Source organism: Theobroma umbraticum, unplaced genomic scaffold (assembly GCF_002168275.2).
Source record: "Theobroma umbraticum cultivar Fairchild unplaced genomic scaffold, ASM216827v3 scaffold_130.0, whole genome shotgun sequence".
Lineage (NCBI taxonomy): Eukaryota > Viridiplantae > Streptophyta > Magnoliopsida > Malvales > Malvaceae > Theobroma > Theobroma umbraticum.
In genome coordinates this window covers 6,721,713-6,744,585 of record NW_018397264.1, presented here as the reverse complement: position 1 = coordinate 6,744,585, position 22,873 = coordinate 6,721,713, and the positions used below count along the sequence as shown (strand labels likewise).

Here is a 22,873-nt window from a genome sequence, read left to right as displayed (position 1 = left end):
TAAACATTTCCAACGACTCTTATTAAACCCTGGGATCATCTCTGACCACTTGTCTCTTGACAGCGATGAGCCAATGATATTCACTAAATCTGATACAACTGTCCATATAAGCAAATGTCTGGATCTCTCACATGTGTTGGCATACTGGAGTATTACTTAGTTTTGGGTTTGGAGGAAATCCAAACATGCTTTGAAATTTTCTTTTTTCTTTTAATGATTCCTCTTGTTCTTGTCCTGTTCATTACAATTTTTCCAGAAGAAAGAGCTATGTTTGATCGATCATGATGAAGAGCAATGTGCAAGAAGAAAGAGCTGTTCCTCGGCCTCTTTATGCATTGAGTTCACTTTGGGCTCAATCTAAGCCCAAAAGGAACTGAAAGAGCTGGACCAAGGTTTTCAAGAGTTGCATTGAAAATAAAATCGTTAATTTTTAGAGTTAAATTTTTAAAATACACATTTAATATAAAATCAATTGAAAATAAATGAAAAAATCATTATTATGTGTATATGTTGGACTAGTTTTAAATTAATATATATATATGCTTGTTTTTAATAGGAATATTATATATGTTAAAGATTAATTGTTATTGGGAAAAGCATTGAAAAGAATATGAACGCTATGGTGTTAGATCTTTGCTTTTTTGCAATGAATAATTAATTAAGCTCTAATTCCCTCATTAAAGTCTTAATCAACCTTTTTTTCTTTTTCTTTTTTAATTAGAAACAAAAAAAATAAATTGGCCCAACTTGAGCTTTTGGGCCAACGGGAACCACGTGAATATATAGATACATAAAAGTTTCTATAGAGGGGTAGGAGGGTAGTATGCGTATCATTGGTGAAAATGATAGCCCTAGAGAATGACAAACTAGCTAACCAATTTAGTCATCAACTTAACATGCTTATTGCAAATTTCTCATTTCTTTCTTTCTTTCTTCTAAGCTCTTGAAAAATCTTAACTATGAATTAATGAGGTTTAATTAAGTGTCAACCTGTTGGATTTTACCCGTCAACACTACTAATCATACGAGGAAAACGATAGAACTTAATATTTTGTTAATTTGAGTGTATTTGTCCAAATTTTACTTCAATTTTACGTATTGAGTTAAGTTCAAATAAAATTAAAAAATATACACATGAGAAAATCATAAATCACCAAATTAATTAAGACGAAAAGAAAGATAAAATTTAACGAATCAATCCGTTAAAATTTGCATAAATTTTATAAAGTACATGTCAAAAACTTCATTATATACATCTTGATTCATATTTATTTATACCAAATCTCTACATTTTGAAAGAAGAATATTCAAATGAGTGCTTTACATAGGAATCATGGTCACTGCTTTTTTCACCTTTTATTTATGTGAGAAGAACAGTAAAAGTCAAAAAAGTTTGGTTGATTGAGATGAAAAAGTCCCCCCCCCCCTCCTCCCCCATAAAAATTAAAAATAATAATAATAATTGAATGTAAATGTTGTTGACTGTCAAGCAAGTTTGATCTTCTTTTCTTTTTCCATTAAAGAATTATTAAGAATTCTATACTCCCACTTTGATTTTGAATCAAATTCAAGTTGGCAGTCGGTGAGCAGCTCCCCACAAATCTTCCACACATTAAAGTAACTTTAGTTTATATCATTTAATTAAGGAAATTTCCCCATCACGTTAAAAATTTGGGTGGCAATGGCATTCAAAAAGGAATTCCAATTGTTAAAATATCATTACTGTAATGTTTGCTAACCAGGGTACGTCTTAATTTCATAAATCGGAGATCGGGTTTAAGTTTATATTTAATATATTATTAATACATCAAATATAAACCCGTGACGGGTTCTCATTCTCATACGCAGGTCAAATGGAGGAGGCAACTTGGCTGGAATTGGCCTTACGCAACCAACATCATCAGGAGAAATCAAGTTCCCAAAGCAAAATGCAAGACAGCCAAGGTTTGGTTTGGTTTGGGTTTGGTATTCTCCATATTTCAAGGTTGTGGAATTCATTGCTTTCCACCCCAAAAAAAAAATAAAGAGAGAAAAACTCAAGTACAAATGCAAAAGCTTTGAAACCGAAACAAAATGTGAGCAATCTATACGCATGGGGGGTGATGACAAATGGCCCTTTCCTTTCTTTATTAGTAGTTTTTTCTTTCTTTTTTTTTTGCTTTTCGTTTTTGAGCACATGTTTTGGTGTGTCCTGATGAGTCTGCAAAGCCTCTCCCACCCACCACCATCCCCCATAGAAAAAAGCTTTAAGAGATAGTGGCAATGGAACCAGGTTTCTAGGACCAATAATTTTGTGCATTTGGAGCTCAAAGATGATGATGATCATCTTCTGATCAAAGTTGGTGGTACCCAAAAAGAGAAAAATGGTCCCAATAAAGTTAGAAGAAAAAAGAAAATTCTACTGCCATAGTTGTTATGCATGGATAACTTAGCATCAAAGCTACTTCACTTAAAGATGCTTTAACCTTCCCAATTCTAAGCTCAAATTCTTCAAGTTTTTTTAAACCAGTAAAATTATTGTGGGTTAATACTCTTTTCTTATTTTTAAAAATGTTTTTTTAGTATTTTACTAGCATGCATTTTATCTTAAAATTTAAACAGTTTTAATATTATTATGTAAAAAATATTAAATACAGTATATTGTTTTATCCGGCAATTTCCATCCTCAGTGCCCCAGTTAATTGGGGACCTATATATATATATAATGTATTTTCCTTTTATGTTAAAAAAGAATATTTTAAAATTTTAATTCGTACAAATAATAATTTTTGTCAGACAACTGACATTCCAAAATTTAAAATTCAAAAAAAGGGTAAATGAAAACATTGTTGGATCAAGCATCATGACGTCACCACCTTTTTTCACATCACACGTCCAATCGCCACCTGATCCGACGGCTCAGAATTCGAAACTCCGCGCAAAGGAGAAAACACAGAAATCGAACACACCGAATCACGGCCCCGTTCCCCCTTTTCCTTTTTTCTTCTTTCTTTAAAAAAATTTTTTATTTTATTTTTTTAAACATGTGTTGAGAATGTCCATCACAAGTGTGGAAGCACATCCTCTTACGTGGGACCCACACTTTTTTTTTAATTTCCGACGGTGATGATTATTATTATTTAAATTAAAATTAATTAGTAGTTAATTAAGTTTTTTAACCACAAACGGTAAATTTCACCCGAAATTAAAGGGTAAAAGGATATAGTAAAACCCCAAAGGATAAATAGGAAGGCTTTTGCTTTACACTAGTGTATAGTGAGTCAAGTAATTATGGGAAAATAAATTTACGTTTCACTAATTACTTTAATGACTGGATAATTTATGGGTAAAAAATACTTTGTAGCCTCCAAAATTCGCTTTTTATTTTCCATTAAATTAAACTATTTATTCATTTCTTTTCTTTTCTCTCTTTTTTTTTCTTTTTTTTTCTTTTCTTTACCTTCTCGTCTTCTTACACAACATAAGTGTTTTTTTCTTCGATTTGTTGATCTGCCACTTTGGTCTCGATCTTTGTCTTAAATGGGCACTTGAGATCATAGAGAGAGAAACTGAAAGAGAGAGGATATCGAAGAGGGGGAAAAAGGAGTTGGTAAAGATTGGATTTTTAAGGGGAAATTTAGAGATGGGTTATTTTTTGTGAGAAGGCTGAAAGTGGAGATGGTTTGGAGTATTTGTTGAAGAATTGTCTTAAAGTTTGGGTTTTTAATTCTGGGTTTTGTTTGATTTGTTTGGATTTTGATTATGGGTGGGTGTTTTCCTTGTTTTGGATCATCAAACAAGGAAGGGAGTAATGGTGGGGGCACTGTGAAAGAACTGAGCAAGAAAGATTCAACTAAAGAGGGCTCAGTTGGACAGTCTCATCATGTTAATAGAGTTAGTTCAGGTAAAAGGTTTTCTTTTTCTTAGCCAAATTTTACTCTCTTTTTTTTCTGGGTCGTTTTAACTTGTTGGTTTTTGATCAACTGGGGTATGTTGAATTCTGTGTTTTTCTTGGTTTTGTTTTCAAGTTTTTGATGTTGGCTAGCTGTTAGAATTTGTTGCTAGTTTGATCTGATACATTTTTGGTTGTTTTGGGGTGTTTGATTGATTTGGATGGTTTATCAAATTTTATGTGTCTTTTAGCTTTGAGTTTGCTGTTCTTTGATGAATTGTTAGTTAGTGGATTTGTTTATTGGGAAACTAGTTTGAATTTTACCCTGATGGAGGACCTTAGGAGTTATTTGGGAGATCTGCTCGTAGTTTTAGGAACGCAGATTTCCCATTTTCTAGTAACTTATTGTTTATCCATAATGTTGAGATTACATAGTCTAAGTGCTAGTAAATGCATTTTAAGTGTAAATTTGGAATGTTCCCACAAATCATATAGAATGTAGTGGAATAAAGAATTAAAAGTTTGCCTGAGATGTTTTCCTCTTCTATTTAGAATGTAAAATGCAGAGTCAAAGTCATAAATTTAGAATTACATTATGTAATCGTCTAGGACTTTCACTATCATGGTTAATTTTGTTTGCTAGAGAGACAAGATATGTTCTTATGAATAAGTGTATTTCAGTGGACAATTATAAGGGTTCATCTCCATTTTTGGGTGACTTTGTTTTACAATGGTATCATAAACTTGCAAAGAGCAGTTCTACTCACTTTATGCCACAATTGCAGGAACATGGCGTTAAAGTTTTGCTTCACTCTTTTAATTGCAATTCTATTTGTCTCTACCTTCCTTCTTTCATCTTCTTTAGTGTATCTGATTCACTTCTTTGAACAGACAAATCAAAATCTCGGAGTGGTTCTGATCCTAAGAAGGAGCCAACAGTACCTAAAGATGGAGCAACAGAAAATATTGCAGCACAAACATTTACATTTCGAGAGCTTGCTGCTGCCACAAAGAACTTTAGGCCAGAATGTCTATTGGGAGAAGGGGGCTTTGGACGTGTTTACAAGGGCCGCTTGGAGAGTACAGGGCAGGTTTGTAACAGATACTTGAAATTGATCTCCATGACTCTGTATTTAAACATGTTCTTACGTTTTATAATTGTGCTTAAGTTGCTTGTATCATCTGATAGACTTGGGATCCCTGTGATGTTAAATATGCTTATTCTGTCAGCTTTTTAATATATTACTGTTTATTTTGGATTATGGGTGTGAAGAATGTTAATCATGTAGTTTAATTTATATTTTAATAATTGTTTATGTTTGCAGGTAGTTGCTGTCAAACAGCTTGATAGAAACGGCCTTCAGGGAAACCGAGAATTTCTTGTTGAAGTTCTCATGCTTAGCCTCTTACACCATCCAAACCTCGTCAACTTGATTGGTTATTGTGCTGATGGGGACCAACGCCTCCTTGTCTATGAGTTTATGCCTTTAGGGTCATTGGAGGATCACTTACATGGTAAGGTTGCCAGCCTTTTGGTGTTCATGATACTTGCAGTCTCTTAACACTTGTTTTAATTGCATTGTCAACTTGAAAACTGAATCACACACCCAGGATATATTGTAAAGTACTTTCATGTCAGTGAATGCATAATTGTGTACTTTTACCCGGAGAGGCATGCATCTAGATGCTCAGGTACTGCAATTTTTCAATTGAGTGAATTGCAGCAGAAAGTTAGTTGCGTTAATTACCAAGTTATTTATTGATGAAGCAGCATTGGATTGATTTTGGTATGACAATACTTCATTCTATAGAGGTCTTTCAACAGGTGGCAAAGAGTTGTAGAAATTTAATGAAGGGAGAGTGGTTTTTGTTTCACTGAACAAATGGTCTATTGCTGATAGATTTTAGCTTCTTCTACACTACTAGATGATATATAACCAGACATGCCATTGCTTTAGTGCCTGATCTCTTCCTTAACCCCACTTTGAGCTCTCCAAAAGATTTTTGGTATATTTTGAAGCATTGCTTGGCCATTAGGTTGAGGCTGAATTTTGCTGCTTTTTATATGTTATGGTGAAAAGGAAATTGTGGGGTTCATCAAAGAGATGGCCAAATCAGTTGGCCTATGTCTTTGCAAATACTAGATGGCTGGTAAAGGTTATCCAGTTGGATGATAGTTCAACTTGATATGTGTGGCTGTATGCAGAAGTGTGTCTACATATACGCTTTTTAGATGTTCGGTGATATGCATCTATTTCTTTCTCATGGTAGAAACTGAGATTGTTTGCATAATGAACAAAGAGAAAAAATCTATATATGTGTATAAACATAGAGTTCTCTGCTAGAGAAAATCTATATATGTGGATTGCCTAATATTCAATATGATTTCACAAGCCGCAAAGTTGGTTTAAGTTTCCATAGGTAAAAAGCTAACTTACATTTTGCTGAACAAGGTTGGTAGTTAGTTGTAAATTGTAATTTGCAATAAAGGGGAGATCATGAAGCAAGTAAGTTAGCCAAGTAGCTCCATCAGGAGTTTATAAGACCAGAGGAAAGGAAATATGGGTCGCCTTATTGAAACAAACCTGTGACTCTAGGCAGCTTCCTAACAGCTCTAACATTTTTCTAAGAAGTTAAAACTCTCACAGCATCAATGAAAAATAAGGAGGAAATGGAACTTCACTTGTTATTATGAGAATGTCCCTGGGATGTTGTTATTTTTGTGAGAATAAACGTACACACAAGAAAGGAAATATCTCTAAGTAGCTGGAGATCAAAGTCTTCACTCTTAATAGTAAGCAATCGATAAGGAATCATCTCATCCTTGAAACTATTCTGTGGGGTTGGGTTTGTTATTTGATATCCCACCGTGGGTATAACTTTTAAAATGCTTTTCATTAATACTTTTGTATTTGAGGTTGCACTCAACATTGGCTATAATGATTCTCTTCAGTGGCATATGTCGCACTCTTTTCATTAATGTGATATCAGGTTAGAATTAGAGAATCACACTTTGGACATACCACAATGATTACCTTGTTTTAAATTTGTTTGTAGATCTTCCACCAGACAAGGAACCTTTGGACTGGAATACAAGAATGAAGATTGCAGCTGGTGCAGCTAAGGGATTGGAATACTTGCATGATAAAGCTAATCCTCCTGTCATATACAGAGACTTGAAGTCATCTAACATCCTTCTTGATGAGGGCTACCATCCCAAGTTATCAGATTTTGGGCTTGCAAAACTGGGTCCTGTTGGTGACAAAACCCATGTGTCCACACGTGTGATGGGCACTTATGGTTATTGTGCTCCAGAATATGCAATGACTGGCCAGCTCACTCTAAAATCTGATGTCTACAGTTTTGGAGTGGTCTTTCTTGAGCTCATCACTGGGCGCAAGGCCATTGATAATACACGTGCTCCTGGTGAGCATAATCTTGTGGCATGGGTAAGTATCTTCCTTTTCCCTTGCTATGATTCAAACATAAAGAGATTTCTTCCAAAATTTTAAATTATGCTTATGCAAGAATGACTGTTTTATTTTATTTGTTACTGCTTTTGAGTTTTCTTGTACTTCTTTTCTATCTTGTGAAAATGGGCTTTTGTAGGCGCGACCACTTTTCAAAGATCGTAGGAAGTTTCCAAAAATGGCTGACCCACTACTGCAAGGTCGTTACCCAATGCGAGGATTATACCAAGCTCTTGCAGTGGCAGCCATGTGTTTGCAGGAACAAGCTGCTACAAGGCCTCTAATAGGTGATGTTGTGACAGCCCTTACTTATTTAGCCTCGCAAACGTACGACCCAAATGCACCCAGCAATCAGAGCAACAGAGTTGGTCCATCGACTCCAAGACTGAAGGATGATCGAAGGAGTATGGGAGATGGATTGGACAGCCCAGATGAGCGTGGGCAGCATGGTTCCCCTTCCACCCATAGAAATTCGCCTGATTACAGGAAGAGGAATCATGCTAGGGAAATGAGCACTGGCACAGAGCTAGGTAGGAGTGAAACTGGCGGGGGGTCCGGGAGGAAATGGGGTTTGGATGATTCAGAGCGACAGGAATCTCAGAGAGACAGCCCTCTGAATGCTGTGAGAGCAAGGGAAACTCCACGTAACCGTGATCTTGATAGAGAACGAGCTGTTGCAGAGGCTAAAGTATGGGGTGAGAATTGGAGGGAGAAAAAACGGGCAAACGCAATGGGTAGCTTTGACGGCACAAATGACTGATGCTTGCCAGAATAGTAATCCATGTCAATTTGCTATTTCAAAAGCGAAGACATGTTGTATCATTTTTAAGGGTCGTCAATGGAAAAGAAAGAGAGGGAACATTGGAAGATGCACGCCGTCCTTTACTGTCGAGTTTCCATTTCTACCCAGGAAAATAAGAGTTGATGCATGTATCCAACTTTGACTGTTGTTGCTTGTCCTTAATATCAATTCATGTAGTTGAGTATGAAACTGAATGCTTCAATTATGCGGTTGAAGGAAAGGAAGAGAGAGACACAGTTAAGGAAGGGATGGGGAGAGAGCGGTTGGATGAGTTTTGGGGCATTCACAGGTAAAAATGGATTCCGCCTGCCGAGAATGTTGTATGCAACATGTTAAAAATTCTTAAAAAAGTATTTTTAGGGTTTTTGTGAGATTTATGTTACAGGAGATGTGGGAGAAGATGTCTAATTTTTGCCCCAAATTATAATATAATATAATATAATATAATATAATATATAATATATTACTATTGTCTGTACCCAGGGGGGAAAACTTAGTGGCTTTTGTGTGGGGTGTCTCAAGTCTCAACTGGTGTCTACATCTTGTACTCAAAAAATACAGTTCCTTGTGTATGGATTTCTGAGTCCTTCCCGTTTTCGGCTTATAGAAAGAGGTTTCCGCCATGTTTCTATTTTTCATGTCTATGTAATGTAATTGCTTCTCCTTTCCTTTCACTTTAATAACATGCCCCCAACCACTGGAGCTATACTAATTTATTTTTTTCTGACAAACTAAGAAACAAGTTCAATAACTCTCTCGAATTATTAACTACACGAGTTAGTACTGGGCAACTGGTCAAAAACCGTTTTATGTAAATTTTGACAGCCTGTAAATAATACCAAATTTTAAATTTTTTATACAACAAATTAAAAAAAAAGAAAAAAGAGAGAACAAGGATCATAGTTATTAAATGCCATGGGCTTTCTCTACCCCCTACGATAGTCAATATATTTCACTAATTAGTCAGCCGAATACAGATGGTTCCAATGGAAGGCGCATAGATTGTTCTTAGAAAAACCTAGTAACCTTATATACTCATTTATACAACTTCATAACCTAACGCATCAATGATATTAAAAGCCCTTTCAAGCAAGGACTATATGATAATCAGTTCTGTCCCATTCTGAAATCCATACCAAATGCCAGAGAGTTCAAAATAAGCCAGAGTCTAGCATGCAAACTACAAGCCCAACACCTCATCTCTGCTTTAGACCCAAAATTTGTAGTTCACATTACTTGTATCACTTCCTCTTTTTTCCCTGCAAAATGAGACAAATGCCACTTTGTATGACAAAACTGAAAATGAAACGAAATTCACCGCAAAATTCACAAATTTCTGTATGAAACAAACCGAGATCACATAATCATCCATCGATAGCTGCTTCCGTTTCTTCATTTGAGGACTCTCGGTTGGCTGCCTACCACCACGCTTTGACGGTGTCATATTCTGGAAATGTAAGATGAGGATCATGATAAGAGACCCAACTAGAATAAACATAATAACCAAAGAAATATATAATTCTAGATTAATCGAACAAAGAATGACGAGTCATAACAAGCATGTGACTCCTGAATGTAGTGGCAGTTAGCATTTGGGTAGCAGATAAAGATAAATGATATGCAGAACCTTGGCAAGTTTCTTCTCCTTGCGGGCTTGTCGCTCTCTCTCGTCGTATTCTTGGTTTTCCTTCTCAACCAATCGAATGAGGGTATCGCATCTCCTTGCCAGCTCTTGAGTTGTCCGTGACTTCACAAACCAATCAAATCGAAACAAGGGTGATGTACGGAATGCCGCCTTCAGTTCTTCCCAATTCCCATAACCAAGCTTGTGAACCATGCATATCTGTTTATATATGATGCAAAAGCACAAATATCAGAAGAACAAGATTAAGGTGGACCGAAAAAAATTCTGTATGATAAAAATGATTTTAGGCATACCATGAACCGATCACATTCTTCATTGTACAGCTTCCCCTTGTTCTGACCATACTGGATCTTCATCTCCAACCATGGATTCTTGTACCGATCCAATTTCTTGCCAATCGCTTTCATGATCTCATCTTTTCTGGAAATTCTGGCCTCTCCTCTTTCAATGTTCTTAATTATCCTATCATAATCTGTAGTATCATAAAATTCAGTAATTAATGTAGCATAAGAACCTTGTCTGGCCAGCTATTAGAACTAGTTGAACCAATCAACACTTTCTTCTGTGATCTATGTAACATATGTAGACACATGCATAGGTATACTTCAATCATTTTCAATCAAGCTCCTGGTGGATCCTACTTTAAAGTCGTCAAATTTTTATACTCAATGATCACATCCAGAGAAACAATTATGGGCACTTGAAACCTATCCAGACAAGGCAAAATCATGATATTGGAAACCACTTACCATTTAACTCCTTGTATCGTTCTTTAAAAACTTTAGCATATCTTTCAACTTCCTCCTCAGTTTTCCCTTCCATTTCTGAAGCAATACTTTTTATATCATTTCGTCCATACTTCTCACAAGCTCTAATGAAAGTATTGAAATCTCTTCTACTCCATGAAGAAAATCCCTAACACACCCAAAAATTAAGTTTCAGTAAGGCAACCAATTATACAAACATAACAGAAAACACGTTCCACTCACCTCTTCCAATAGGCGCTCCTTTTCTTCCAACTCTTCAGCAGTTAATGGATCTCCCCCTTCTAAATACAGAAGACTTAGTCAAGCACGCATAAAGAAGATTTGTGTACCATAAAGTAACACATCATATGGGAAAAGTAAAATACCTTCTGGTTCATCCACATCAATTGAGTCCTTTATCTGATTCTTCTGATGCGTTTGCTGATTATAATTGAAAAAATATCCAGTCAGAAAATAACTGCCAACCAACCCAAGTCAATGGATGGAGAAAATAAAAATTGGTATTTGGTCAGATCACATACCATGAGATAGCGTACTTCTTTCTCATACAACTCACTTAACCTCTGAGTGTTAAAAAACTGGAAATCATGCCTGAGAAATGGTAAAATTTTATTAGCTACAATATCAAAACCAAACTATTTACCAAAACATTAGTTTCAGAAAGGGCTTACAGTTGAGGCATGCGAGGAATTCGAGGCTCCTTTGGTTTTGCTGGACCACCTTGGCGCATGGTTTGTTTAAAATACTCAGATTCTGAGTAACTGATTAAAGAAAAGGAGAAATACATGTCAAATACAAAAAAAAACAATGCAAATGTAAGTAGAAATGCTGAAAAACCAACTTACTTCCGCTTACGCTCTCTTTTTGGGGGTTCAATCCAGTTTTCACTTACAATTTTCTTGAAGTCAAACTTGTTCTCATCCTTTATCAAGAAAAAAACAAAAGCACCAACCATTAATAAAGGACAATGTTAAACACTAGACTTAATAAAGATCAAACAGATTAGGGACAAGAAACAAGAGAGATGTTTCTACCTTGTCATCATCAAAATCATACAATTCAGCAGCTACAAAAACATTACAATGTCATAAACGATTGTTTATAAAAAAACATTTAAGTAAATTCACAAACAAACAAAACAAGAGCAAAAAAGGCATACTATCATCCATCTTAAATTTAATGGCATCCTCTGTAAATTTCTTCATCTTGGCATCAAGTTCAGCAGTTGCTGCTTCTCCTTTGGCAATGATTCTATCAATGTCTTCATCTGTGATAGTGCTATCCTTGGAACTGAAGACCATTTCAGCACCAAACCTCACCATTTGAAGTAACTCATCTTTGTTAACAGCTGCATGAAACAAGAAGATATTGAAATGCTACAGACAAAGACTTGTAAAGAATAATTGCATCAAGCAAAACATTTGCACTGCAAAAAAGCTTCTTACTCTTCTGCTCTGCCAATCGTCCTTGTTGAATAACCAGAGCATCTAGTGCAAGCTTTTTATAGGCCCTCTCAATCACCTTTTCCTCAATAGTGTACTGTTTCACCATAAGCAAACAAATGAGTCGACCCTAGCATAGGCTAACTTCTCAACTAGTACAGAAGGACAAATTGCAAACCTCTGTGCAAAAGCGGAACACTTGAACTTCCTTCTTTTGACCAATCCTATGAGCACGATCCTGTGCTTGCAAATCAACTTGTGGGTTCCTGCAAGATTCCCTTAGAGTTACCAATCCAAAGAGGAATAAAACACAATGATATAAGATAGGAAGATGCTTACCAGTCACTATCATAAAGGATGACAACATCTGCAGTAGCAAGATTAATACCGAGACCTCCAGCTCTAGTTGATAACAAGAAAACAAATTTCTCGCTCCCTGGCTTATTAAAGGCTTCAATGGAAGCATCACGATCTTCTCCACCAGTATTACCATCAATTCGGCAATAAAGGTATCCACGAAACATCAAATAATCTTCAAGAATATCCAGCAGCCTTGTCATCTGAATACATTATAGTCCCACAGCAAAATCACAAATAAGAAAACTTGAAAAATAAATAAAGGCATGTAATATTGTAAATGATGCAAATAAAATTAGAAAAATAAAATGGGGAAATGTATAGACCAATAACTGATGTAATCATATTCACTGCACAGGAATCCATATACAAATAGATAAATTCTAGGCAACCCTCAAGATTACCTGTGAAAATATCAGGACTCTAGAATCACGCTCCTTCAGCTTTGGAAGTAACTTGTCCAAGAGAACCATTTTACCTGGAAATAAATCATAAATGTCAGCTTGCAGAACCACTTACTTTCAACACAAAAGGATTCAATATCCTCCAGGGAGGAAAATTACCAGCATTGGTTATAAGATGCTCTCCTGTAGTGTATGGAGGTCCCGGTTCAGCACCTTGGAAAAGATATGGGTGATTACAGCACTTACGCAGCTGCATTGCAATGTTCAGGAGACGCTTACGCTCTCCACCAGCATTAACAACTTCAAGATCTTTTTGCAGCAAAGCCCTATAGTATTGTTTCTGCATCTGTGACATTCCTACTTTCAGGATAGTTTCCTTTTTGGGAGGCAAACCTTTCTCGACATCTGATTTCAATCTCCGAAGGAGAAATGGCCGAAGAACCTAGAGATGCAAAGACAAAGAATGTTAATTATTTGTACAACCCCACATGCCTGGCATGAGTAGAGAGAAGATTTTTAACTCACCTTGTGAAGTTGTTGAACAACTTCCTGCTGGTCATTCTCCCCGGAAATCTGAAACCACTCATCAAAAGTTTCAGCTGAGCTAAAAATCTCCGGCAGTAAGAAGTTAAGAAGAGACCAAAGCTCATGGAGATTATTCTGCACAAGAAAAGATGCCAAGATTATTACATACTTAACAATAAAGTACTGATAATTCAAGTAAGAGTAAACAACAAGACAAGAAAATGTCACTTTTGATCAAAGCTTCCCTGAATCCAATTGCACAGCTATAGGAATCACAAATAAACTAGACGAAAAAAGACAAATTCTCACTCCCTGAATCCAATTGCACAGCTAGCAACTAACATTGATCCAACCAAGAAAACAGGATACATGCTTGACCAACTTTTCGACTTAAACGCAAGTACTGGACCAGAATATAGCATAGGCATTTATAGTGCAACTAAGCAGACATCATGAATGGAATAAGACTTGTGTTACAAACAAAACTCATATATAACAGTTTAACTTACCCAAAATGGTAAGTACTACCATAGAATATAACATTTCAATGCATACCTGAAGTGGAGTACCCGTAATAAGCAGACGGTAATTAGTATTGTAAAGCCTCATTGTTTTTGAAAGGAGTGAATTCTCATTCTTGATTCGATGGGCTTCATCGATAATTATATAGCGCCAACTAAAACGACGCAAGCAAGACTTCTCCTTGATGGCCATTTCAAAACTTGTGACACAGACATCAAACTTCCCAGCAACCAGTAACTCCTCACGGATGTATCTCTGCAGATATTAGAAGACATAAGAATCATGATAAAGAGAAAAAATAGAGAGACTAATTAGTAAAGCATGCTTGAAGCAACTTACTCTTTCCTCAGGATTGCCAAGAAACTTTACAGCTCGCAAGACTGGGCAAAATCGGCGTATTTCATTCATCCAGTTACCAAGAGTTGATTTTGGCGCAACAACCATATGAGGGCCAGTAATTCCTCGGTACTCATGCAGATAGCCCAATAATGAAATAGTTTGCAAAGTTTTACCCAGTCCCTGTATTCAGAATTTAGTAAACAAGCATAAGTCATAACATGCCCCTGATTGTGATCTTTAAAACAAGCCTTGAGAATGAACTTAAAACATATACAATCCTTGTAAATCATGGGTACAGCACATACCATTTCATCTGCAAGAATTCCATTTATACCATTCTCATACAGTCGTATAAGCCAGTTTAAACCAGCAAGTTGGTAGTCCCTCATCTTTCCCTGAATACCTGGAGAGAAAAAAATAAAGAGCAAATAAAGGAGAATGAAACCACTCGAACTGAGTTGTCCAACTGATGGGTCTATGAGAGAGACAGAAATAGAGAGAACTTACAAGAAGGTTGAGTCACCAATCTTGTGTTTCCAGACAACCCATCTTCTTCCTCCTTGAGGCACTCTTCATCTTCTTCCTCTTCAGTTACTTTTGATGCATGGCGGCCCCTAAATTTAGCAAGTGGAAGATATAATTACTAGAGAAAGTCTTAAATCAAAATAACTAGAGTATGAACCAGTTCAAAATACTATGAAAATCATTAAAAACCAAATAGAAAACCTGTATACCTTCCTTTCGCCTTTTGCGATGTCGATTGGTCACCTTTAGCAAAATGAGCAAACAACTCCGTCTGCTGCAAAAGATACTTCAACCGTCCCTTCCCCCTATTATTCTGCCATTAACCAAATGTTAGCAAATCATAATTACACATAAAATTAACATATTACGAACTTTCCATGCAATACTCACCATATCGGCATCAATGGCAGCATTTTGAGCATCCAATATTTCCTGAATCTTCTGCTTCTTTAATTTTTGCATTTCTCTTAGCCTCTCCTTTTCTCGCTTACTAATTTCTGGGTTAGCCCCGTTAGACTCATCCTACACGAACAAAAGGAAACCTCAAAATCATAAAAATCAAATTATAAATAACAATAGAGTTTAAATTAAGCTTATCAGCAACCTATTAAAAAAACCCTAGCAGCAAAATTCATTCTTAAGTTAAAAACTAAAAGCTTAAAACTATAATTTTTCAATCACTAGCAAACCCTAACTAAAAATAATAAGCAAAAAGACAGATCTAACAACCAAAATGGCAAAAATTCGAAAACAAAATTCAAGGAGATACTGTTGAAGGGGCAAAATCGTAAAATCACCTCATCAGCATCATCGACGTTTTCGTCCAGGGCGGCGTCCTCGTCTTCGTCGGAGGCATCGGCAGAGCGAGCGACGGCTTCAAGCTCTTCCTCGTCTTCTTCCTCGACGTTGATCTGGTCGTCGATTCGCTCCTCTTCTGATGAATTGGAGCCGTTGGATAGCGCGTCATCGGACGACGCCTGACGCTTCGACGATTTCGCCATTTCTTTCTGAGATCGAGAGCGTCTTTCTTTTTCTTCTCTTCTCTTTTCCTTTAGAGAGAAAGAAAAAAAGAATGGAGAAAAAAAAATTAAAAGAGAGAGACCGACTTTTGCTATCGAAAGGAGGCTCGAAATAAAAACGAAGAGTGAAATGAGGTTGATCAAATTGTGGCCGTTGGATTTGGGCAAGGCGGAGATTATATGTTTTGAAGTGGATTGAGTGACAAGTAGGGAATTTCCCGCCAAGTATAGGGATGTGCGAATTTCCCGCCTTGGTTACCCGCAAGCTCGAGCATCCGGACCCTTGGATGCCCCTAACTCGAACCCTGGTCAGCACGGAATTTACACGCTTGGCTGGGTTTGGCTGGGAGGTTGTGGTGACCGATGAGCATGATATTCATTTAATTTTATCACAAATAAAAGGAAATTTACTTGAAAATAATAATGCACATTATTTACCTAAGGTTTTAATATTTTTTCATTAATGCAAAGCTAATCCTATTGAGAAAAATTTTTGTTGCCCTTTCTATTTTATTATGCATAAATGAATATTTGAGTTTATTGTCATAATTACTCTAAATTAGTACTACTATTATTTTATTGTCTTTGAAATAACATACATGCATAGTTGCAAATTGCAAAAATAGGAACATTATAAAGAGATAATGTTTTGCTAGTGCTTATGTTTCAATGATGTTTGAATAATCAATGAGTGGAGTAAGTTTCATTAATATGAATGCAATCAGTTATAAAAAAAAAATTATCTTTGTCTATTTTCTTGACATAATACTTGAAAAAAATTTAAACAAATTATTATTATTATATTACGTTTAATCTAATTTTTGTATTGTCAACTAAGTTTTTAGTAATAGTTGGCTAATTATCATTAATTAAAGACACTTTGTCATTTCATACCGGTGTGATATTAATGTGAAAGATGAAAAAAAATTATATGATCATGTTATCATGCTACATTAATATTTCATATCATCATTTATTATAATATATTAGTATGTCATATTAACGTTATATTTCATGAAATGATAAATTATATTTTATTTAAATCAATTATTAATTATATTCAAAATAAAAACACAATGACTTGATTGAAAGTAATAAAAAAATAAAAAAATTTAATTTTTTTTAAATAGTGTAGAATTTTTTTCAGTATTATATATTTTTAAACAATGTCTCAAATTAAAAATCTTGGTTAAATATCTACTAATTTTTATTTTTTTATATTATGAATTGATTTTTCATGATTTTTTTATGTTTTTCATATTAAAAAGTGTCAAATATCTATAATATAACAAAATTAAATTTTAATATATAAAATATATTAAAATCTAAAGTTTTATCTTAATATTGTGAAAGTTAAACATGATAATATCTATAAATAAACAAAATAGAATCCACCCTACTAAAAATAGAATGCATGATATAGAAGAAAAAAAAAAGGAGTACACAGTAATATATAAAATAAAAATGTAAAATTACAGCAACAAACAAAGATAAGCCACATTAGAGAGTTTTCATTGATATAGCTAATCAAGAACTCAATCTCCAAACCCTGTACTCCAGAGCTCTTCTCCAAGGTTAAGTCTGCGTTCCAATCTGCAGCGCTAAAACTCAAAACAGAGCCCCCGCGCATGCAATGGGTGCTTATCTCCTCAGCTTGCATTTTCATGACGGCTTTATTAACGTAATTTCCTGTCTCTCTCTCCCTCTCTGAAACTCCTTGTTAATTCTATATGTTGACTTAGCCACACAGGCTAGCGAGGTAGAAACAGGGTGACGAGACAAACCAGAGCATTGAAAAAAGAAAAATTCGCGTATTCAAATTAAGGAAAAAATAAGGTAAAGAAAAAGCTTACGAACGAGTTATTACAAAGAAGTAGAGAACGGAGTCCGATGTCATCCACGACCAGTTAGCTGTATATCGGTGTGGACATCCACTTCAGTATCATTTCGATGGCTTCTGATACATTTGCGTAACATTACGGTTATGACCAGAGCGAAGGTAGCAGACAAAAGCAAAATCAGTGTTGCTTCTACGCCCTTTAACCTTGACGGATTCGGAGACGGTAACACTCCATGTTAATGAGGATGTGATGTTATTTGCCTTCGTGTTTTCTTGTTTACACCAAGGTTTCGCTCTCTGTCGCACTTTGTTTCCTCTTTCCCCTGTACTCCGCCTTAGAAAAACGAAGCAGAACAACAATACTGAAGGAACAACAGCTTCCCTTAAAATTGCAAGTACACAACGATGAAACGAAAAAATTACAAAAACGACCCTCCTCCAGTTTGTCCCCCCGACGACCAACAAAGTCAACTAAAGCAAGAGAACACGCTGGACACAACCCATGGAATCCCTGCCCCACCAACCGGAGGGGAAAAAGGAAAATAGAGTGGATGTCATTCTGTTAAGACTCACGAATTATCACGTGTATATTTTTTAATTATTAGATTAATACGAAATTACTATTGCTAATCAATGCATAGTAAGTTGACACATTTACCATTGCTGTTTAGCCCATCAGAACCCGAACCCAGCCTCCAATCCTAAACAGTAATTACATAAAAGAAAAGAATAGAAAGAGGAAGCCAAATCGCCTGCCCAAATAACAGAGAATTACCACCATAGTTCCTTAAGACCCTTCCTCTGAAGAAACCCTAATATATTTATTTAGAATAAAAAATCATCAGAATAAATTAATGGTATTCTTTGTTAAACTGCAGTAGGAAATAACTGGACTGATGTAATTGAAGTAAAAGGTAAGCTGCAACCGAACGAAAATGAGCTCTGAAGAGAGAAAAGAGGTAAAGCATAAATAAAAGTGAACTCGAGGCATATGGATAGAAATGTTTTGGGGTGTTTAAATCAATAGGAAATAAAATCATTTGAAAAAGTAGGCAAACCAACATGTAAATTTAATAAATGGATGAACATTGAACCTCCTATGCCAACACAAAAGTTGTAAAGAAAATCAAGGATATAAACTTTGTTCCATGTCTTATAAGCAATACCATTATTGATGTTTCTCAATATTTTGTAATAGGAATAAGAGGAAACAGAATCATTGTTCTAATTAAATTTTTTTTATATATATTTAGAGAAAATGAATTTAAATTTAATTTTTTTTATAAAAAAATCACGTACCAATAAGTGAATGAGATGTTCGGATGTGACAATAATAATAATATTAAAATATTTATATACATAGAAGAGGTACAACATTTTAATAACAACAATAAAATAAGAATGATAATAATAATAAACCACACTAAACAGTTTCATTGATATAATGCAAGAACTCAATCTTCAACAGTAGACTTTGCGAAACCGGACGACTATCACGAACATGCTGCATGCAAACAAATTTTCCTGCCATTTGGAATGAAAATACACTTTAGAAGCAAGTCACGAATTCCAACGTAAAACAATATTCACATAACAATATGTTGTTCCCGCGCGACATTAGGTGAATGTGTTCAGAGAGGTAATGCTAATAATAAAAAAACACATGGCGGCTGAGGAAGTTATCTAGCTAATCATGAAACCATCAAATAATCAACATTATAATATTTGATAATTAGGATAATTATATAAATTATATAGTTAGAATTACAGTACCGCACTATTATCTAATTAAATAATCGAATTTCATGTCTTATAACTAATACATTTATTCAGATTTTCCAGTAGTTGCTCGTCGAGAAAAAGCAGAGGAAACAGAGTCCCTGCTCACGAGTTACTATATCCTGTATTCCAATCTGCAGCGTCGAAACCCAATAGAAGGTTCCTCAGCTTGCACTTTCATGATTGCTTAAACTTCTGGGTAATCCAATGCGTTAATTTAACCTCACACACTAACAAGATGAAACAAGGTGACGAAACAAATCGGAGCGTAGGAAAGGTTACTAACCAATTATGACAAAGAAGGAGAGGAGCAGAGGCCGAAACTCTAACAAGACGAAACAGGGTGACGACACACACAGGAGCACTGAAAAGGGTAACATCCGCATGTTCAGATTGAGGAACAAGAAATAAAGAAAAGATTACTAAGCAGTTATTACAAAAAAACAAGTAGAGAGCAGAGACCAATACGCTGACAAAATGAAACAAGGTGACGAGACAAATCGAGGCACTGAAAAAGGAAACACCAGCATATTCAAATTAAGAAACCAAAAATGGGTAATGAAAAGCTTACTAAGCCGTTATTGCAAAGAAGTAGAGAGCAAAGATGGACACGCTAGCTAACATGATGAAACAGGGTGACGAAAACAAACCAGAGCATTGAAAAAGAAAATACCTGCATAGTCAAATTAAGAAGAAAAGAAAATGAAACTAAAGAAAAAGGTTACTAACGAGTTATGACGAAGAAGTAGAGAGCAGAGAGCGATGTCATCCTGGAGCACCTATGTCTTCATCAAGCTGGATAGCCGCTTCAACATCAGGTTGATGGCGAGGGAAACATCTCCGCAACAAGAAGGTTAGGACAAGAACAAATGTAGCAGACAAGAGCAAGATTAGTGTTGCTCCCACGCCCTTAACCTTGACGGATTCCGAGATCGTAAAACTCCACGACGATGATGGCGTGCTGTTGTTTGACTTCATTTTTTTTCTCTCTCTCGCTCACCTTTTTTTTCTTTGCTGAGAACTGAGGAAGAACCCCTCGGCCTTTTATAGTGCACATCCACACACTTGATCACGAAGGAGTGTTGCGACGTTTGTGAGACGGAAATTACAATAACAACCCCATACACCAACTTCATTGATACACTTGCATGGTTACCAAATATTTTTATTCTTTCTTCGTTCTATTCTAAGAAGAACAACGCGTATTACTCTTTATGGATAAATGAAAAGAGAACAATGTGGCCCACAACCCATGGGGTACACCAACTCTAGCCGGGGTTGGTGGGAACCAAATTTACATGCTTGGTTGTCTACCGGCAGAGTCTGTTGGGAAACCGGCTACAGCCAGTTACCAGGGCATGAAGTTGGTGTCCTTATCAGGCAAATCCCCAGCGATTCATTTCACTGCCTACAGGAGAGTCGGTTAGGTACCATCTACAGCCGGTTACCATGGAAGGTTGGTGTCATTATCAAACAAAATCTATTGCCTCGAGTTTTTCTAATAGACCCTTTTGCCCTCTCCCACCGTCTCCCCCATTTTGCTAAAGCACGATTTAAAAATATAATTAATAATAAAATATTGTTTTATCATTTTAATAAATAAATATATATTTCTATGACCGTTATGAGAAGAGCAACAACCTTTTGCAAGAGTAAGGTTGGTGAGATTTGATAAGTTAAATGATTGGAATGTCTTACATGCTTCTACGGATTTTGCAAAAAATAAAAGAGAGGTGGAGCCAGCCATATCTATGTCCATAAATGTTTTGGGGCGTCTAAGTCAAACGCAAATAATATCATTCTAAACGTAGGCAAATCAACATGCAAATTTAATCAATGATTGAGCATTGAACATATGCCTACACAAAACCATGTTTCAAAATTTGTTAATTATTAATCTCGATACTTGATTTTAAGATCTCTTATCATTAAAGTGAGTAAATTAATCAATTGAATTAATTCCAAAAAATCATCAATAATATGTTTGATTTACACATTCACCGGCAGTCGGCTTCCCAAGCACTAGGCGACAAATTGGCATTGGATTGAAATTTCTTTCAGGTTGAATTCGGGTTTGGTGGTGGGATGAAAGAGTGGAAGACAATGCGAGAACTGGCTTTGATAGGATGCTGGTACAGGTCTCCGTGGATTGTTTTAAACGCTAGGAGTGGCTCTCTCAAGGACGTTCCACATGAATGATGCTGCTATGTTCCGTCTGACTCCTGTTACATTGGGAACTTGTTTTATTGTGAGTTTGATTAAGTGGGAGTCCAATTGTTCTTCACTTGCTTTTGTTTTTTATTTACTCAGTACAAGACATTTGGGGATTTTAATGATTTGGACAGGTGACATAATCTTGGGATTGAGACAAAAATAGGGCATCAAGTCAGGGCAGAGGATTTGCGTTCGTTTAGAATAGATTTACTATAATTCTTTGTTTTCTAAAAATAAAACAAGTTCAAAATAAATTAAAAATTATTTTATCAGATTTCTATAAAAGATGTAACTTCGTCTAATAATACTAATAATAAATCTATTATTTCTTGAAATAAATTTCAAGTCTTTCATCTATTGATTCTTTTTTTCAAAAATTTTAATAGTTAATCTTTAATTCTTAGTTTAGCGAATTAAGCAAGTGATTTAATATTTCTTTAGTATTTTTATTTTTTTAAAAATAAATTTTAATGTGAATTTACTATTATGTAATATATATTATATTTTTTTATTGATTTATTATATCGAGCATGTAAATATATATAATTATATATGATTTATTTATTTTGGTGTTAGAATATGATTTACTTAATACATGATTTTTTGTTTTGAATTTTAAATATGATTATGCCTTGTGTAAATAAATCTATCTTTAATATTATAAAATTTTACATTTGTAATTGACTTTATGCCACTAAAATTTTTCGAGTCATTCAGGCTAAACACTTATAATCACATGCTGGCTGATAAATTTTTTTTAAAAAAGTGAGTTTTTTCACATAAATATAAATATTAAGCTCTATTAAATATATATAATTTGATAATAAAAAATTAGAAAATGATAGAGAAGCATGTTTGGACAGATTTAGATGATTTTTTTTTGTTTTTGTTTCATTTAATCTAATTAATTGACTTATATGCCACAAGAACGACATTTAATTTTTTTTATCAATAAAATTGAATTAGCTGTTTGAATAAATTAAATTGACTAAGCAAAGTTAGTTATTAACTCAGTTAAACCAATAAACTCAGGCAAAAATAAATTAATTTATAAATTTCCTTTTATATTTTCTGTATATAAAAGAATACAACATATTAACTAATTTTATTTTTTAAAATAATAATAATAATGATAATATAGTGGGGGCTATTAGACCTGTCAACATGGGTCGGCCCGGTCGGGTCGGGCCAACCCATATTTTATATGGACTACAAAATCTTCAACCTAGCCCACCCCTTGCTAGCCCATGGGTCGGGTCAGGCTAACCCATTTTTTTAAAAAAGAATTATTTTTACTCTTCATCAATACAAGTATACAACTATACTATGATTTAGTTCATAAATTAAATAAT

At 35.1% G+C, this 22,873-nt stretch overlaps 2 protein-coding genes across 2 annotated transcripts; one reads left to right on the top strand and one right to left on the bottom strand.

The window, feature by feature from the left end:
* Positions 1-3,408: 3,408 nt before the first annotated feature.
* LOC110421439 (Protein kinase superfamily protein) lies at positions 3,409-8,781 on the top strand. Its single transcript, XM_021435042.2, has 5 exons — positions 3,409-3,883; positions 4,763-4,962; positions 5,197-5,386; positions 6,929-7,320; positions 7,481-8,781. The coding sequence occupies exons 1-5, from the start codon at positions 3,742-3,744 to the stop codon at positions 8,099-8,101; spliced, it is 1,545 nt and encodes a 514-aa protein (XP_021290717.1). The 5' UTR covers positions 3,409-3,741; the 3' UTR covers positions 8,102-8,781.
* A 245-nt stretch (positions 8,782-9,026) lies between these two features.
* CHR17 (chromatin remodeling factor17) lies at positions 9,027-15,798 on the bottom strand. Its single transcript, XM_021435041.2, has 25 exons — positions 15,467-15,798; positions 15,060-15,191; positions 14,879-14,982; positions 14,652-14,758; positions 14,450-14,547; positions 14,145-14,324; positions 13,839-14,060; positions 13,284-13,418; positions 12,918-13,200; positions 12,759-12,832; positions 12,337-12,557; positions 12,176-12,263; positions 12,001-12,094; positions 11,715-11,903; positions 11,590-11,621; positions 11,401-11,477; positions 11,227-11,316; positions 11,077-11,146; positions 10,921-10,975; positions 10,778-10,836; positions 10,538-10,703; positions 10,082-10,260; positions 9,771-9,986; positions 9,495-9,590; positions 9,027-9,402 (listed from the first exon to the last, which is right to left on the bottom strand). Exons 1-25 carry the CDS (start codon positions 15,668-15,670, stop codon positions 9,385-9,387), a joined length of 3,189 nt encoding a protein of 1,062 aa, XP_021290716.1. The 5' UTR covers positions 15,671-15,798; the 3' UTR covers positions 9,027-9,384.
* Positions 15,799-22,873: the final 7,075 nt, after the last annotated feature.

Coding starts and splice junctions, on each gene's coding strand:
- CHR17 (XM_021435041.2), bottom strand. CDS start 15,670: ATGGCGAAATCGTCGAAGCGTCAGGCGTCGTCCGATGACGCGCTATCC. Junction 14,325..14,449: donor GAATTCTTGCAGATGAAATG/GTATGTGCTGTA, acceptor TTCTGAATACAG/GGACTGGGTAAAACTTTGCA. Junction 11,147..11,226: donor ATTCCTCGCATGCCTCAACT/GTAAGCCCTTTC, acceptor ACCATTTCTCAG/GCATGATTTCCAGTTTTTTA.
- LOC110421439 (XM_021435042.2), top strand. CDS start 3,742: ATGGGTGGGTGTTTTCCTTGTTTTGGATCATCAAACAAGGAAGGGAGT. Junction 3,884..4,762: donor TGTTAATAGAGTTAGTTCAG/GTAAAAGGTTTT, acceptor TTCTTTGAACAG/ACAAATCAAAATCTCGGAGT. Junction 5,387..6,928: donor ATTGGAGGATCACTTACATG/GTAAGGTTGCCA, acceptor ATTTGTTTGTAG/ATCTTCCACCAGACAAGGAA.